The sequence below is a fragment of the Mustelus asterias genome, chromosome 1 (assembly GCF_964213995.1).
Source record: "Mustelus asterias chromosome 1, sMusAst1.hap1.1, whole genome shotgun sequence".
Lineage (NCBI taxonomy): Eukaryota > Metazoa > Chordata > Chondrichthyes > Carcharhiniformes > Triakidae > Mustelus > Mustelus asterias.
Genome location: NC_135801.1, coordinates 37,698,789 through 37,717,525, shown reverse-complemented (window position 1 = coordinate 37,717,525; position 18,737 = coordinate 37,698,789). Strand labels below are relative to the sequence as shown.

The window sequence follows — 18,737 nt, the reverse complement described above, 5'->3', positions numbered from 1 at the left end:
GTCTGAAAATATTCAATAGGTCTGGCAGCATCTGTGGAGAGAGAAACAGTAATGTTTCAAGCCCAGTACACAGTCATATTTGACTTTAAATCTTAACTTTATTTTTCTCTCCATATTTGCTGTCAGACTTGCTGAGTGTTTCCAGCACTTTCCATTTCCTTTCATTGATTCACCTAGCCAGTAACTATGCAGACAGTTACAAAAAATCTTTGCACATGGTTCCCAAATAATTTATGATGGGATTAAGTAGCATTTAAAATTAATAAATTGGTAGTAATTTTTTAGCTACCTAGTAACAAAACTGCACTATTTGAGACTACTTAAGACAATATATAGTTGTAAATATTAAGCTATTGAGCAGTTGCTGGAAAGTTACCCTTGATTCTGCTAAGTGTAACTGGTTGTACTTTACTGATAGGTTTAATATGTCCTGTTATCTTAAAAGGAAAACTACTTTGGGGAAGATGACATGTATACTGATTTTGAAGAAGTGGCCACAAGCCCTGTGCTGTCTTTGTCAACATCTTCTAGTTCTGGATGGCCAGCAGTTGGAGTTGAAGAAAGTGAAAAGAAGGAAGTCGAGAGTGGGGGCAAGCACGTTCATCCACTTACACTTCGCCCATGGGATATCTCTGTTTTTATTAATTTGTACAAAGTGCATGGAAGACTTCCAGTGGTGAGTTGAATTGGAACAGGAGCGATGTTTACTTTGTGCCTTAAAGCAAACTTTCATTGAATCTTCAGTTTGTATCGCTGTTGTTGAAACCATCTTATTAATTGCGGTACATATTTTCTTTAAAACAGTATGTTATCAAGTCTGTATAATAAATAAAAGATCGATATGGGTTGGAATGCATTGCATATATAACATATCGACTGCTATGTGCCACTAAGTAGTGACACACTAAGGTTGAGCTAATGTAATAGTCAAAAGCAGTGAAGTTCATGTGGGTTTATCACATAAATTAAACGTAGAAATGTTTGTTTTGTGAAATATATCCTGAAATTTGCTTTCTATGTAATATATGTAAGTGGAATTCTAGGAGTGTTAACATTCCATTTTCAGGATGGTTTCCTTCCCCTGGACCAAGTAGTTATAAGAGACAACGGATGTATAATTTTATACCCCTTCATGTGAACTGTGATTTGAGATGCAGTGATATGCCATGTGATATGAAATAAAGGTAAAGTCGTCAAAGTCCCAGATGACCATAGGCTGGTGGTGATTTAATCTGATGATCACAAACACAGCCATCCAGTCCTGAGCTAACCTACCTTGATGTGAAATATAGTGATGCCAGATGTTATTTCACTGAACATTGCAGTAGTAGCTTGCCCCATATACAGCTTAAAGCAGCGACCTATCGCTAGGTCAGGTTGATTTAACTGAACTGCTCAACATTCATTTACATGGCTTATGATCTAATCTGAGTCATCTTTATTGCATTTATAACGTGCTCAAATCTGCTTTGTTTGTCATAGCATGTATAATATTTGGAACAGATATTTTATGAATAGAAAAGTAACAAACATAATGCAATAAATTAAAATGCCCTGTGTATGGTTTTGTATTGAATGCAGAACTTGAGATTGGGTAATGGCAGCACATTACATGCTAAATAGTGTAATTGCTTAGTATCTCTTAAAACTTTTATTTCCAGTGTATTGATCTGTACTGTATAAGAATGAAAGAAGAATCAGCAAAATTCAGCCTATTTATCTGATATAGCTATTATCACTGGAATGGTTTCACTTGTACGCAAAATATGCATATGTGATGTGAGTTAAATTGACCACATCTAACCATATATTATATTTAACCTTTTAATGCACTTAACTCAGCTTTACACATTCAAGGAAATTGTAGTTGATTATGAGAGAACATGGTATGGTATGCTTGCCTTTATAGGACGGGGTATAGAGTATAAAAGCTGGAGTCTGATGTTGCAGCTGTATAGAACGCTGGTTAGGCCACATTTGGAATACTGAGTCCAGTTCTGGTCGCCGTACTACCAGAAGAATGTGGAGGCTTTAGTGAGAGTGCAGAGAAGGTTTACCAGGATGTTGCCTGGTATGGAGGGTCTTAGCTATGAGGAGAGATTGGGTAAACTGGGCTTGTCCTCCCTGGAAAGACGGAGAATGAGGGGAGACCTAATAGAGGTGTACAAAATTATGAAGGGTATAGATAGGGTGAAAGTGGGAAGCTTTTTCCCAGGTCGGAGGTGACGATCACGAGGGGTCACGGGCTCAAGGTGAGAGGGGTGAGGTATAACTCAGATATCAGAGGGACGTATTTTACACAGAGTGGTGGGGGCCTGGAATGCGCTGCCAAGTAGGGTGGTGGAGGCAGACACGCTGGCATCATTTAAGACTTACCTGATAGTCACATGAGCAGTCTGGAAATGGAGGGATACAAACGAATGGTCTAGTTGGACCAATGAGCGACACAGGCTTGAAGGGCCTGTTTCCTGTGCTGTACTGTTCTTTGTTCTAACATCAAAAGTGAAATATTGACAAGCAAATTAGGCGTGTAAAATAATACTGGTTTAAATCAAAAGGTCAGTGTATTCAATGTTCTATCAATTTTGCAGGAACATACAGTCTCCTTTTCCACAAACATTGAGGAGTATCACAAAAGCACTGTTTTGAGTGACGGAGCAATCTGGTATTCGCTCTGACTCTCTCCTTGTCCCTTGTCAAAAACTATATTAATTATTTTCCTCCCTCTGAAGGAAAAGCAAAGCACATAATGGAATACAGTAATTAATTTGGTGGAATAACCTTTGTATAAGCAAATGGTAAAACCTCTTCCGCTATGCAAGGAAAGCATTTATTCGGATAGACTTCTGTGTTTGGAGTATCTAAACTGGAGATCAAAGTTTCATTAGTAATTTGTGTTCCATAGCACATGTGATCTTGTGTAAAAAATCTTTAATCATATGGAAGGTTTATATTAACTCTTTCTATAGATTTATAAAGCTAGATTGTTTATGTTACTTTGCTCCTGTAATATATAAAGTCCAACAAATGTTACAATGGTCCATCTTTAAGAAATTATAGTCTTGATTTATTCTGTAGAAAATATCTCAAATGTGATATGTTTCAGCATTGCAGCAGTGATGGTTCAGAGTGTCCCACAGTATTCCTGGAAAGGCTTTGTTTTGAAATGAAGAAGGGATACAAAGAGACAATGTTGCAGCTTATATTGTCACCCGTTTATGTTTTTGTGAGTGACAACTACCCGGTAAGAAGCCTAAAACAGCTCCTATATCATCTGTACCAGTAATTTATTATGTTTGTGGGCATCCAAAATGTAAAAACCCATTCTTTTTTCTTCAGCTATTAGTTTATCTATTCATGTTAAGATGCGAAAGCAAGGCTGGCTAAATGTAGCATTATAGTTAAGTATGTAACACTTGAGCAATTAAAAAACACAACACTACTGTTCACAAGATTTATCAAGATATAAGTTATAAAACCATCAAGGTTGAAAATCTTTGGCTATTCTGTTGTAACTTTGGGAGAAGGATGGAATATAGGCTGGAACCCTGATTCCCCAATATTTATTTAGTTTTGCATACCAATCTTGTAAAATACAACAATTCTGCCAGCTCCTTACAAGAATTGATATAGAAGGTGGTGACTCACAATGTTAAGAGGCTGGCCAGTGTATCCAGAAGAAAGAGATGTTCTGGACTCACTAATTCTAGTAGAGGCATTCATCTCTTTCCCTGCCAACTCTCCACCCGACTCTACCAGCTTTGGCAGGGTTAACAGTGGAAGTTCTAAACCTCCCAGATTTTGCATGTTGCATTTGACAATCTGACAATTTATACAGATGAAAAAAACCCCAACAATTATCAAGGAAGTAATTATTTCTCTTGGATAAACAATGTGACACAATGTATAAAATTTGTAATGAATTATGTTAGATCAGGCATATTATAACAGGTAAATAGCAAGCTGTTTTTCAGAGCATTCTTCGCTCGTCCTGCTTCAATAATTTGAGATTGTTGCATTTATACTCAGCCTGGTGAGGTCTTTATTTGCTATAATTGCTGTAATGATTTCGAAATGAGCCAAAGTTAAAAGCTTCCCTTTTTTTAGGTGCCACAAATTATATTCAAACATAACTATAAGAATATTTTAATTACGTTAGATTGTATAGTAGATGTTGTCAGTAAAAATTGTTGTACTCCTTTTGATTGGCATATTTGTCCAGTGATAAAGCTTGCATCCCTTCTCAATTAGAACTTTCATTTGATAAATGACAGCATTTTGACTATTTTTATCTTGAACTGTTTTTGCGTAGTTCTATCGATGGGCAAATTTGAACTTGAAAACTGCTGCTGCTCCTTGATATATCCTTCAAGATTTATCTATCTCTATCTCCAAGTTCATGTCTATTTGCTGCAATGTAGTGATACCAGCTTAAGGGTTTAACATTATACTTCTATGGAGAGCATATAGTAATTCTAAATGGTGTGAAGTCATCCAATGCTGCTTGCTATAGACAAGCTATCTTTCTCAATCTTATTTAAATTTCTATAGCTTGGATTATTTATAGTATAATTGAGAGAGTTTTATGCACTTTACACTGATGCTTCCATGCTTCATTCCATTGAAAAGCTTATTATATGTTTTGCAGCTGTCTTACTGATTTGGCTCGATGCTAATAATTGGATTTTTTTTGCATAGTTTATTTTTGGTAGATCTCTCATTTTTAAATAGTTGAAAGAAAAACCAAAGGAATATATAATTTAAAGTGACTCTAGCTGTTAGTAAAACTGGCAGATTTTTGTTTGCATCGAAAATCCTTGTACTCATCCTAGTGATTTGACAGAAAAAAGAACTCCCATTTGGTGTCAGTATTAGGCGGAAAAGCGCTTTAACCATAGTTTCCTCCTTGCTGACACTAAACTGACTATGATGCATGTACATGATCTGCAGTTTGCAGATGACTGCATTGTTGTTGTTCATTCTGCACCAGATTGGCAAGCCACTCTTGATCTCTTCAATTCTGCACACAAGAGACTTGGCATGTCCTTGAATGTTACCAAAACAAAACTCAAAAATCAACCCACACTTGGTCAGCAAAAATACTGCACCTCACATAAGTGTTGAAGGAGAGATTCTGGGAAATGTTCCCATAACTTGGCAGCCACCTCTCAAAAGGCCAGCATTGAGAAGGAGATCCAACACTGGATCAGCTGTGCAAACACAGCTTCTACAAACTACAGCAGTCAGTATTTGACAACAAAGTGCTCTGCAAGTCAACAAAGTCCCAGTAAACAGAGTGGTTGACATTATCACGTTCCTGTACTGCAGTTAGATCCTGGACTTTATATCAGTGACACCTAAGAGCAATGCTTCACCACATCATCTGGATTCAATGGGCAGACTGTCACACAAACACTATTGTTCTTAAAGCAAGCATTCAGACAAAGCTTCTTCAAAATCAACTGCGATGACTGGACAATATGACCGGATGGTCGAAAAGAATCACCACTGTCAGGTCCTGTCACCAATCCTGGGAGGAGCTTGCTACCAGTCATTCAAAATGGTAATAACTTGTTCATCAGGCTGCATCCTACTTTGAGTCCAAACACCTTAATGATGAGGCAGAGTGGCAGCACAGAAGGCAAGAAGAGAAAGCAAATCCTGCATTTCCCATCCCACTATCTTGTGGTATGTCCTGCCCCATGTGCCCAAAAATCTATAGATCAAGAAGTGGCCTGTTCAGTCACATGAAGATCCATGGCAGAAACCCGTGACTGAGTCGACGTTGTGAGCTTGAATCTTTATAAAAACAAATTGAAAATTTTATTAAATAATGCATAAAGGAAAATTCCTGTTAGGCTTGAGATAAGAGAAACCAGCATATGGCATTCTGATCAGGTTATTAAGGCAATAATCAATTTTTCTTAAAATTTCCTTTTGTTTTACCCTTTGCCCATCATTATGCCTTTTTACTCTAGTGGTGGAGAGCTTTGGAAACCATTGGCCCAAAGTCACTTTTGTCCTCCAAAGTACGAGACACTTGCATGTCATGTCAGAAATCACTTCAGTACTACATCCCTGTACCTCTCTTCCTGCTCCCTGATGCCTATCCACCATCTATGAAGCACAAGTCAGGAGTGTGATGAAATACTCTCCACTTGACTGGATCAATGCAGCTCTAGCAACACTCAAGAAGCTTGGCACCATTCAGAACAAAGAGGCCTGCTTGTCGGATAACCCATCCATCACCTTAAATGTTCATTCCCTCCATCACCAATGCACAGGGGCAGCAGTGTGAACCATTTACGAGATGCACTGCAGTAGCTCACCTTGACAGCCCCTTGCAAACCCATTACCTCTACCACCTAGAAAGACAAAGGTAACAGATGCATGGTAACACCACCATGCATGGGAACACATGTTGCCCTTCAATCTGCACACCATCCTGACTTGGAATTATATCACTGTTCCTTTATGGTTGATGGGTCAAAATCCTGGAACTCCCTAACAGCACAGTAAGGTCTGCTTACACCATGCAGCCTGCAGCGGTTCAAGAAGGCGGCTCACCATCCTATCTAAGGGGCAATTAGGGTTTGGCAATAAATGCTGGCCTGGTCAGCGATGCCCACATCTCATGAAATAATGTTATTTTCTGAAAGAAGCTTAAGTTAATATCTGTAAATTAAAACCATAATATAGCACAAACAATAACCTCCCACTGTGGAGAGAATCAGCAGACTTCTAATTATGATATGAACTGATAGTCCAAAGGAAAATAACAGGCAATTTTCTTGGCAATATATTTTTCCCTGTTTTTATCAATTGCTATGGTTCACTGTGAGACCATTGCTAATGGTGTGTTAATTATATTGTTAAGGTACATGAACATGGGGCATTGTTTAATTAAACACCTGGATCACATATAAATGGAGAAGGCTCGAACACTGAAGGTGACAGGTAGAAGGCAGACATATGATTATGGTGATGGAGGGAATGAATGAATTAGAAGGACATTAGAAAGGACTTGTAAACATAGGATAAGATATTTTATAGATGATGGGATTAGCGCGACTTTAGTGGTAGTTATTGTCGATGCAGACCCAATGGCTGAAGGGCCTTTTTTGCACTCTATGTAGTGCTGCATTCTGTAAATAAACCTATCATTCAGAAAAGGATTGGAATCTAGTTTAATTCTTCATCATCTGACTTGAGATCCATTTACCAACCATATTCAATGTTAACAGAGGAAAATGGATTTGTAGCAGTGAAGCAGACATTTTTTCAGTGGTTCCTTAAAGGGTAAAACCAGATGATTACTTGTCCTGGTATTTGATAGACAATATAGTATGTAGCGTGTGAGAAAATTGAGGGAAAAACATATTTCTATAATAAGGAGGAATGGCGCAATAGATTGGGCAGGACAGAAAGTGAGGGAGGCAAAGAAGGCTGATCTTGTACCAGCACCAAGGTTATTTCTGTTGGTGCCAAAGGCCGAAAGATAAAAGTAAGGATTTTATTGTCGTCTTCTAGATCCCAAAACCTAACATGAAGTATAGCTCATGTTGTGCAATCTATTGATGCTGCCAGACCAGCGTTCTCTTGTTTGTTTCTGCAATCTATTCTCTGTCTAACCAGAAAGGTTTTTTTTTACATTAACTCAACTTTGATATTTCTGGAACTAGGCTGAAAGCAAAGAATTGCTGAATGCCAAAATCATCTAAACAAATAATCTAAGGGGGGGAACTTGGAGGAAACTATAAACTCTGAGTAGTGTATAACTGGTCCCTACTTTTTAAAAATTGTTCTTGTACTCATTCTTGACTCTTAAGTTTCAAAACTACAAACAACAGCATATTACAAATTATATGCAATTCCTTGCCCAGTAAGCCATCAAGATGTATCAGATACAATTTTACTTTGATGGTCACCTATCAATTTTTGGGGGCAAGTATGAAGGTGAGCAGCTACATTTTTGAAGAAAGTCATGTGCTTTTGTCTCCCTTTATGACTCAAGTAACAAGCACTAATTTCGAAAACCGTTAAGCATCTATGTAAAGTTGCAGATAAATATGAGCATGAAATTACATAGCATGCACTGCTTGCAAATAGGCCATTTGGCTCAACTGGCCAGTATTTATAATCCACTTGGGCATCCTCACACTCTACCTGGCTGTCTCCACATTGCCCCAGTTATATCTCTTTCTCAAGTGTACAACATGTCACTCCCTAAATACATCAACGTCACTTGTCTCAGCCATTCTATTTGGCAGCATGTTCCAGATTTTCATTTCAAAAGAAATTCATTCTTTTAGCAGCTAACACAAATTTGTAATGGCAAATCATGTTTGACAAACTTGATTGAGTTCTTTGATGAAGTAGGATTGTTGAGGGGAACATAGTTATTGGTTGTGGCTGTTGATTTTCAAGACAAAAGCTGAAACCTATGGGATTCAAAGGGCAGGGCTAGATGTATAAAAAACTGGCTAAGGGACAGAAAGCAGAAAACAGTGGTTATTATTTTTCGAATTGGAGAGCAGAATGCAATCTTCCAGAGTTTAGTGTTAGGAGCTCTGCTCTTCAACAGAAATTAAGGACCTGGATTTGGGTATACAGGGCCTAATTTTAAAGTTTGCAGAGGTCACAAAACTTCAAAATGTAATGAACAGGGAGGGGGATGGTAACAACCTTCACAAGGAAAAAGACAAATTGGTGAAATGGCAGACCCAAGACAGGTGATGTTTAACACTGTGAAGTGTAAATTTATTGATTTTGGCAGAATAATGAGGAGAGGCAATATAAACCAGATGATGTAATTTTAAAGGGGATGCAGGAACAGAGGGACTTGGGAGGTGGGTTGGGAGGAGGGTGGGGAGGGGAACGAGGATGGTATACCTTTTAAAAACACTTAGATAGTTGTAGCATGTAGACGAGAATGGCAGATAGATTCCATCACCATATACACATGGAATACAGGTTTGTTGCACCACATGCTTTCAGCACAATGCTGTTGTCCACCTGCAGAGTGCAGGGACACCTGGCATCGGTGCAGGAGAAACCAGCAGCAAGAAACCCACTCGGACATGAGCTACAAATATGAAGTGGGACTGCTAAATTTACGTGCTGCCCACCTCCAGTGCAACTGAATCATCAAGAATGTGTCAGATAGATTTTTAGCCTATTCTTTCCACAGCACATCAATTCTTTAGATTACTTTCTATTTCCATTAGGAGCTACATCTGAGTCTCATATTGAAAGAGCAAATTGTTGAAGAGATTATACAGTTTTAATCACCCCCTTTATATTGTAGATGCATAATAAACTACAAGAAAGCCCTTGAATTAGTAGAATATTTTTTTCTTTGAATTAGGAGAAATATCTTTCATTCATGGACTAACTTTGTCCCTACACAAAGGAAATTACTCAGACAGCTTGGAGAAATTGTTAGCTGATCTCATGTTGAAAATACATCAAACAAGACTGTTAAAAATTCTACGAAGCAAAAATTCTGTTTGTCATTGCATATCCTGCTTGAGGCAAAATCACCCTATGCCTTTGTAGTTTGATTTAGAGTACTGAATATTGTGTAAGTTTGTGTAAGAATTACCTTTTTGCTTTTGCTAACTTAAACTTTTTCAGCTCCTAATATGCTTTAAAAACTGAAACATTGAGAATTGCTATATTTGTTTGAGAGTGTGATTAATTTTTAATTTGCTTGAAGTACTTAAGTTACGATAGTTTGAACACTTGATTTTTCAATTCGTGCAAAATATACTAGATGATGACATCAATTCATTTCATGATTTTGATTTTAACAGCACTGTGTAAATAGTGGTGACGTTGCTCTTTTTTTCAACAGAGGCCATCCGTGGATGGACTACTTCGTGAAGGTCATATCAGCCTGTCTGGATTGCAGTTACGAGCCCATGCCATGTTCTCAGCGGAGGGGCTACCTCTAGGCAGTGCAACACTGGAATATTCATGGCTGATTGATGTGCAAGCGGGTCTGCTTACTGCTAAAGTAACCTTGCCACAGGTAGTTTGTCAAATGTGTGGAAGACAAAGTTAGAATTTGTTGCTTTTTTCCCTTCCAAAGAATTCTACTTTGATCTATCTATTAAAATCAGTTACAGCAGCATATGTTTACTACTATGAGTCTTGTGGCATAATTGTGTTCACATTTAAAAATATGTTTTGTTAATTAACTTAAAAATGCTGGTTAATTTTAATCCTATGTCCTAAGATTTATAAATTGGCCAAGTACTTTTGTCTATCCTAAGAGTATTTAACTTTTTAATAGCATATTTTTGTTCTTTTTCACAAATTATCCAATCCTTTCTCTGCTCTACCTGAAAATCTGATAGTAGGTTTAGTAACTTACCTTCTTTCCTAGATAAAGATATATAAAGTAACTACTTAACTGCCATTCCATCCTTCTAGATGTCCAACTCCATATAGCCGCCTTATTGCACAATTCTTTCTGTCTTTGCCTCTTTGTTTACTGCACATGTATTTTGAAAAACATTTTATAGTTTGAAATGTAATCAACAATTTCGGTATTTCTACCAACTTTTTCATTTTTTAAAATTGTTTTTCCTCAGTCTAGTGCTTTCCAGTTTTTATATTTTAAAAATCTTCTGCCATGGCCGATAGTTTAGTCAGAATCGATTTTAATTGTAGACTGAACTTGTCCTTTAAATGGTTAAATTTCCCAATGTACATCTCACAAACATATTTCAATTACATTAAATTTCCTTTCTCTATATGGGTGATCTTTAAAACCCAATGTTTCTGGATGCATGCAGAAATCTTGTGCAGCAATTTTCTTTTACAAATGGCTGAATCTTCTGTTGTTCAAATAGTGTTTGCAACAATGGTGGAATTCTGACATACCACGTGGTATGAAATTAAAAGCTTCTAAACAGTAAATTTTACAATATTGAACTCCAATTCACTTGCAAGTGCTGATCTGTATACATTTATAGGACAGAGTCTATGTAATTAATCTGTTCCATATTCTAAGCTTTCCCAATGATCTCTCTTTGGAGTGTGCACGTAAAATATGTCATATTGAATCACTTTGTTATTACCGGTGGCCAGTTGCAGACAGCGGGGTGCAGATAGATTGGTTCTCTTTTGCAATGTAGAATAGTGGGCATTGTTGGATGTCCAAAGTAAAACAAAATTGAAAAGGGCTAGGAAGGAATTCAAACTGAAATCATAAAGGAAGATTTTACATTGTACTCTTGCTTCCATTCTAATTTCGTTGTTCATTTTGACTTTTATGGAAAACATGTTAAAGGATTTCTTTGAAGGCAAGTTTATTGCTTTATAGAATTTTGTGCTGACTTTGTGTAAAATCATAAAGGTCAATGTTTCTGGAAGAATTTTAGAGGAAACTTGAATATGAAGAAAATTGCAGCGAAAACAAATTGATATCTGTTGCTAATTTTTTTTGATGTAGTAGTTTCACATGCTAACTATCTGGTTTATTTAAAAAATTGACAGCGAGTGGCAGGCTGGTTAGCTTTTGTGATGTATATATCTGTCACAATCAATTTTACTTATCAAGACGCAAGTGAACTGTAGCAGATTAATCAACTCTGTTGGTATGCTACAATTTAGATTGTTTGTAGGTGGTCTCTCATGATTAATTGCTGCAACTTGTTGCTTTGGTTTTTATTAAATAGCAGCAGGTAGCAAGTAGGCAGGTGTTGCTAGGTGTTTGCTCTATACTCTGATGAAGAATACAGTAATTTGGGCGAAGCATTACCTCTTCTCGAGTAACTTTACAAGTAATTCATGCATTTGCAGTTTTAAAATAAGTATGCATTTGGAAAAAACAGAAAATGCTGGCAATGTTCAACAGGTCAGGCAGCATCTGTGGAGAGAAAGGAACAGAATTAACATCTCGGAATGATGATTGTTCATCAGAAATGGAATAGATAACAATTTCCATGCAGATTTTTAACAGAGGCAGGGAAAGTAGGATTGGTGGGTGGAGGAGGAGGGTAGAAAAAAAGGGAATGTCTATAATAGGGTGGAGGGCAGAAATGATGACATAAGAGGGATGAAGATGCAAGAAAACAGCGGGCTGTCATGGAACGAGTAAAGGAATTTTAAAATGAGTCCAGAGGCGCTGTAAATGGCAGCAGCAGAACCTCGTACAAAAAAGTGGGAGCAGTGGTTATGATGTGAAATTTATTGATGTTGATCTGGAAGGTTGTGAAGTGTATAATTGAAAGATGAGGTACCGTTCCTTGAGCTCCCATTGAGTTTCATTGTGAAACAATGTGGGGAGGTGGGACTATGATGGAGAATTAAAATGGCAAGAGAATAATAGCTCAGGACTGAACAGAGATGTTGAGCACAGCAATCGCCCAATCAGTGTTTGGTCTGCCCAATGTAGAGAAGAAAGCATCATAAGCAGCAAATACAGCATGCTAAATTGAAAGAAGTGCAAACAAAATTGCTGTATTACTTAAAAGAAATGTATGGACCATGGTGGGTAGAAAGAGGAGGTAGTAGGCAACTGTTGTATCTCCTGTGCGTGCATGGGAAGGTGCTGTGGGAGTGGGTGTTGAGGTGATAGAAGAGTGGACCAAAATGTAAGCATAGAAGTGTGACATGATGCATTTTGGAAGGAAAAAGCAGGAGAGGCAATTTAAAAAAGGGTGCAATTCTAAAGTCTGTGCAGGAATTGAGACCTGGGGTATATGTGTATAAATCATTGAAGGTAGCTGGGCAAATTGAGAAAATGATTAAATAGGCATACAGGACCTTAGGCGTTATAATTATAAATCCATAGAGTACAAGGCAGCACGGTAGCAGAGTTGTTCACCTCACAGTGCCAGGGACCCAGGTTCAATTCCAGTCATGGGTGACTATCTGTTTGGCTGTTCTCCCTGCGTCTTTGTGGGTTTCCTCCAGGTGCTCTGGTTTCCTCCCACAGCCCAAAGATGTGCAAATTAGATGAATTAGCCACACTAAATTGCCCCTTAGTGTCCAAAGATGTGCAGGTTGGGTGGATTAGCCATGGTGCATGCAGGGGGATAGGGTGGGGGTGAGACTGGATAAGATGCTCTTTTGGAGATTTGATGCAGACTTGATGGGCCGAATGGCCTCTTTCTGCACTGTAGGGATTCTATGGTTCTAAAAGCAAAGAACTTATGATGAGCCTTTGTAGTTTGGCCTTAACTTGAGTGTTGTGTCAATTCATGGGTACTGCATTTAAGGAAGACTATGAAGACATTAAAAGAATAGTTCCAGGGATGAGGGAGTTCAGTTACATGCATGCATGGGGCTTGTCTTCTGAGAGAAGAGAAGGATGAGAGGAGATTTGACAGAGATGTTCAAAATCGTGAGGGCTCTAATAGATAGAGAGAAACTGTTTCCATTGGCTGAAGAGTAAGGTGAATGTCAAATGAATCAAGGGTGACATGAGGAAAAATTGTGTCTAGCGAGCGATCAGAATCTGAAATGCATTGCCTGAGAGGTTGGTGGAGGCAAAATAAGAAATAGGAGCAGCACTAGGTGATTTGGCCCTTTGAGTCCGTGGTCCCATAAACCTTCACTTCCTGTAAATCAAAAATCTGAGTATATTCATGGCTGAGCCAGGTGATGCTACTCTCTGGGGTAGAGAATTCCAACAATTAACTCTTTGAAGTAAGACATTTCTCCTTGTTCTAGATTATCCCCATGAAAGGGAACATTCTCTTTGCATCTACTTTGTCAAGCTCATTCAATCTTGCATGTTTCAATAAGATCACCTCTTATTCTTAACTCCAGTGTGCATAGGCCAAACCTACTCAAACTTTCCTCATAAGACAACCCATTCATCCCAGGAATCAGCTTCGTGAACCTTCTCTGAACTGCTTCCAATGCAAGTATTTCTCTCAAAATAAGATCAAAACTGTACACATACTCTAGGTGTGTTTTCATCAATGCCCTGTACAGAAGTAGCAAGGTTTTCCTGCCTTTTCTGCTCCAATCCCTTTTCATAAAAGGCAACATCCTATTTGTCTTCCTAATTATTTGCCGTACCTCCAAGTTGACTTTATGATTTATGTACAAATCCACTCAGATCCCTCTCTAACAGTGTTCTGCAATCTCCCTCTATTTGAATAATATTCTGCTTTTCTATCCTTCCATGTCAAAGTGGACAATTTCACATTTTCCCACATTATACTTAATCTGCCAGTTTTTTTGCCTACTCATCTATATCCCTTTGCAAACTCTTGATGTCCTTCTCTCCTATCCTTGTATTTTTAGCAGGTTTGGCTACACTACAGTCTGTGCCTTCATCCAAGTCATTGATATGTATTATGAAGGGATTTGGTTTAGCTCAGTTGGAGCTGGTTAGTGATGCAGAGCGACGCCAACAGCATGGGTTTAATACCAGCTGAGATTATTCATGAAGGCCTGCCTTCTCAACCTTTCCCCTCACCTGAGGTGTGGTGATCTTCAGGTTAAATTACTACCAGTCAGCCCTTCCCATCAAAAGGAAGAGCATCCTATGGTCATCTGGGACTATGGCAATTTTACCTTTTTATATATTGTAAATAGTTAAGACGTCACCACTGATCCCTGTGGTACTCCACTGTTTACAGTTTGCCAATTAAAAATTACCCAGTCATCATGACAGTTTTCTGTTGTTTAGCAACTCCGCCATCCGTGCTCACATGTTACCTTCAGCAAGAGCTCTTGTGTAGCAACCTTTTGTGGTACCTTATTGAATGGCTTTAGGAAATTCAAGAATACTACATTTTCTGGTTCCCCGTTACCATCCTGCTTGCAACATCCTCCCTGAATGCCCAAAATTTGTCAAAAATTACTTCCTTTACATTAACAGTGTTGACTCTGCCTGATTGTATTATAGTTTACTAAATTTCCTGCTACTACTTCCTTATTAATGGATTCCAGAATTTTCGCAATGATAGATGTTAGGCTCACTGACCTGTAGATTCCTGCTTTCTGTCTCCCATTTTCTTGACTAATGGTATTACATTTATCATTTTCCAATCTGCATGGGTCTTTCCCAAATTGGGGAATTTTGAAAAAGAACAACCAATGCATACATTATATTTTCAGCCAAGATGTGGAGTTGCCGGCGTTGGACTGGGGTGGGCACGGTAAGTAGTCTCACAATATCAGGTTAAAGTCCAACAGGTTTATTTGGTAGCACGAGCTTTCGGAGCGCCGCTCCTTCATCAGGTGAGGGTCCAGGAGACCTTGTCAACCTTTGCTCCCATTAGTTTTTCTTGTACTTTTTTTTCCTAGTGATTGTAATTGTTTTAAGTTCTTCCCTTTATAGGCTGTTGAATTTCTACTACTATTGGGATTTTTTTGTGTTTTCTACCGTGAAGATAGATTGTTCAAAGTCTCTGCCATTTCCTTGTTTCCCATTATTAATTCCCTAGTCCCATCCTCAAAGGAATGAATGTTTACTTGAGTTAATCTCTTTTTCTTTATATACTTGTAAAAGCTCTTACTGTCTGGTTTTATATTCCTTGTTACTTTATTCTCATTTTTGTTTTACCTGTTCTTTTTTAGTCTGCTGGTTTCTAATATTTTCACAATCTTCTGGCCAACAACTAATCTTCACAGAGTTGTGCACCTTTTATTTCAATTTGATGCTATCCTTAACTTCATTGGCCACTGATAGTATATCTGTCTCATGGAGCATTTCTCTCTCAGTGGAATATATTATGAAATATCTCGTTAAATGATGGTCATTACTTCTCTTACAGTTTTACCTTTTAACCTATTTTCTCAGTCTTTAGCCAACTGCTTTCATACTCTTGTAATTGCTTTTATTTAGTTTTGACACAATAGTTTCAGACCCAAATTTCTCACCTTCAAACTGAATGTGAGGTTCAACTGTGCTATGATCCCTCTTACCTAGAAGATCCTTTACAATGTGATTATTAATCCTGTCTCATTGCACAAAATATCCCATTCCCTGGTTGGTTCCAGAACTTATAGTTCTGAGGAAACTGTCCCAAACACACTCTTTGAACTCATCCTCAAGGCTACCTCTGCCGATTTGATTCATCCAATGTGTATGAAGATTAAATACCCCCATTATTACAGACCCCCATTATTTCTTGATATATACTTTGTCCTACATTGTAGCTCTGTTAGAGTGCCTATAAACCACTCCCATCACTGACTTCTTGCTTTACTATTTCTTATTTCCACCCAGACTGATTGTACATAAGAACATAAGAACATAAGAAATAGGAGCAGGAGTAGGCCATCTAGCCCCTCGAGCCTGCCCCGCCATTCAATAAGATCATGGCTGATCTGACGTGGATCAATACCACTTACCCGCCTGATCCCCATAACCCTTAATTCCCTTACCGATCAGGAATCCATCCATCCGCGCTTTAAACATATTCAGCGAGGTAGCCTCCACCACCTCAGTGGGCAGAGAATTCCAGAGATTCACCACCCTCTGGGAGAAAAAGTTCCTCCTCAACTCTGTCTTAAACCGACCCCCCTTTATTTTGAGGCTGTGTCCTCTAGTTTTAACTTCCTTACTAAGTGGAAAGAATCTCTCAGCCTCCACCCTATCCAGCCCCCGCATTATCTTATAAGTCTCCATAAGATCCCCCCTCATCCTTCTAAACTCCAACGAATACAAACCCAATCTCCTCAGCCTCTCCTCATAATCCAAACGCCTCATCTCCGGTATCAACCTGGTGAACCTTCTCTGCACTCCCTCCAATGCCAATATATCCTTCCTCATATAAGGGGACCAATACTGCACACAGTATTCCAGCTGCGGCCTCACCAATGCCCTGTACAGGTGCATCAAGACATCCCTGCTTTTATATTCTATCCCCCTCGCAATATAGGCCAACATCCCATTTGCCTTCTTGATCACCTGTTGTACCTGCAGACTGGGCTTTTGCGTCTCATGCACAAGGACCCCCAGGTCCCTTTGCACGGTAGCATGTTTTAATTTGTTTCCATTGAGATAGTAATCCCATTTGTTATTATTTCCTCCAAAGTGTATAACCTCGCATTTCTCAACGTTATACTCCATTTGCCATATCCTCGCCCACTCACTCAGCCTGTCCAAATCTCTCTGCAGATCTTCTCCGTCCTCCACACGATTCACTTTTCCACTTATCTTTGTGTCGTCTGCAAACTTCGTTACCCTACACTCCGTCCCCTCCTCCAGATCATCTATATAAATGGTAAATAGTTGCGGCCCGAGTACCGATCCCTGCGGCACGCCACTAGTTACCTTCCTCCAACCGGAAAAACACCCATTTATTCCGACTCTTTGCTTCCTGTCGGATAGCCAGTCCCCAATCCACTTTAACACACTACCCCCAACTCCGTGTGCCCTAATCTTCTTCAGCAGCCTTTTATGGGGCACCTTATCATTGTGATCTTCTGAGCCAGATCATTTCTCACAACCGTACTGACCTAATTTTTCATTAACAGAGCTACCTCACCTCTTACTCTTTCTTCCTATCCAGATATTACACATAGCATTCATAAAAGCCTTTGATTCTGTCTTTTGACCATTTTCTGCTACCCTGACCCTATTTGCTGGTGTGTCCTTATGTTTGTATGCTCTGCCCTTTCTTGTCACACTCTGGCTATCATTTCCCTGCACTATTGCCATGTCCTTTGTTAACTTTCCAAATCACCCCTCGTGTGCATCCTCCCCCTCACTACAGCTATATGATTAGTTATGCGATTTAGCAGGACAGTGTCAAAGCACAGTTCAAATGAAGAACCTTGTACGGTGCCAATGCCCAGTTTCTTCCACGCACAATTCTTAGCCGTGCATTCAACACTCTGATCTTATTTACGCTATACTAGTTTATTTGTGGCTCGAGTAGTAATTCAAAGCTTGTTACCTTTGTGGTTCTGCTTTTTATTTAGCCCCTAGCTGCTCATACTCCCTTGGCAGAACGTTTTCCCGAATGCTACCTTTGTCATTAATACCTATGTGGGTCACAACAACTGGATCTTCCTCCTTACCCCCAGGTCCTCCACCCCTACTCCCTACTCTTCCCGAATCAATCGTAGGTTTCAAAAGGTAATTGGATGAGCACCTGAAGAGAGCAAAATTGTAGTTACAGTAAAGGATGGGGGGTTGGTATTATCTGAGTTGCCCTTGTAGAGAGCCAGCACTGAAGGGCTGAATATCTGTGTGTTGTAATCATTCTATGATACTGTGTGAACCTAGTGTAAAAAAGGCAAGTGTCATTTATTCAAGGAATAATTTGTATTTCTTTCACATAACCAAGAAAATGGTGTAGAATTGATCAAGCTACTTTGCTGTATTCTATCTTTATATTCTCTGACTTTCTATTCTTGTCTGTGTACTCCAACAAAGTTTGTGATACCTTTATTTTCTGTAGCTGGCAACTCTGCTGGAGTGGGGGCAGACATTCATCTTTCACGTCATGTGTCAAGAATACGAATTGGAAAGGCCCAAATCTGTCATCTTGTGTCAACATGGCGTTGATCAGCGTTTCTGTGAATTGAAGGTAAGGAAATAGAAATGTTATTAAGCTACATTATTCTGTAACGTATGTTTCTAATCAACTTTTTTTTTTAAAGTGCAGTTTTGTACACTGAGAAGTCTGATTTCAGTTGAACAATAGCTATGCTGTTGTTAACCTCTAATTTTCCACTCAACAATAACTTGTATTTAATGATGGATAAAGTTCCATCTTTGCTACTCCAGCAATAATGACATGATAGGTCTTAAT

At 38.8% G+C, this 18,737-nt stretch overlaps 1 protein-coding gene across 9 annotated transcripts in view; it reads left to right on the top strand.

Moving 5' to 3' along the window:
- The window catches only part of kiaa1109 (KIAA1109 ortholog), a 449,716-nt gene that overhangs the window by 188,082 nt on the left and 242,897 nt on the right, over positions 1-18,737 (top strand). For all 9 annotated transcript variants that reach the window (XR_013497649.1, XR_013497648.1, XM_078211413.1 and 6 more), the window contains 4 exons: positions 446-676; positions 3,107-3,244; positions 9,857-10,033; positions 18,384-18,512. Coding sequence is in view for 7 of the 9 variants with exons in the window: in XM_078211413.1 (XP_078067539.1) it covers positions 446-676; positions 3,107-3,244; positions 9,857-10,033; positions 18,384-18,512 (675 nt within the window). In the remaining 2 variants the exon portion in view is untranslated. The remainder of the gene's footprint in view (positions 1-445; positions 677-3,106; positions 3,245-9,856; positions 10,034-18,383; positions 18,513-18,737) is intronic.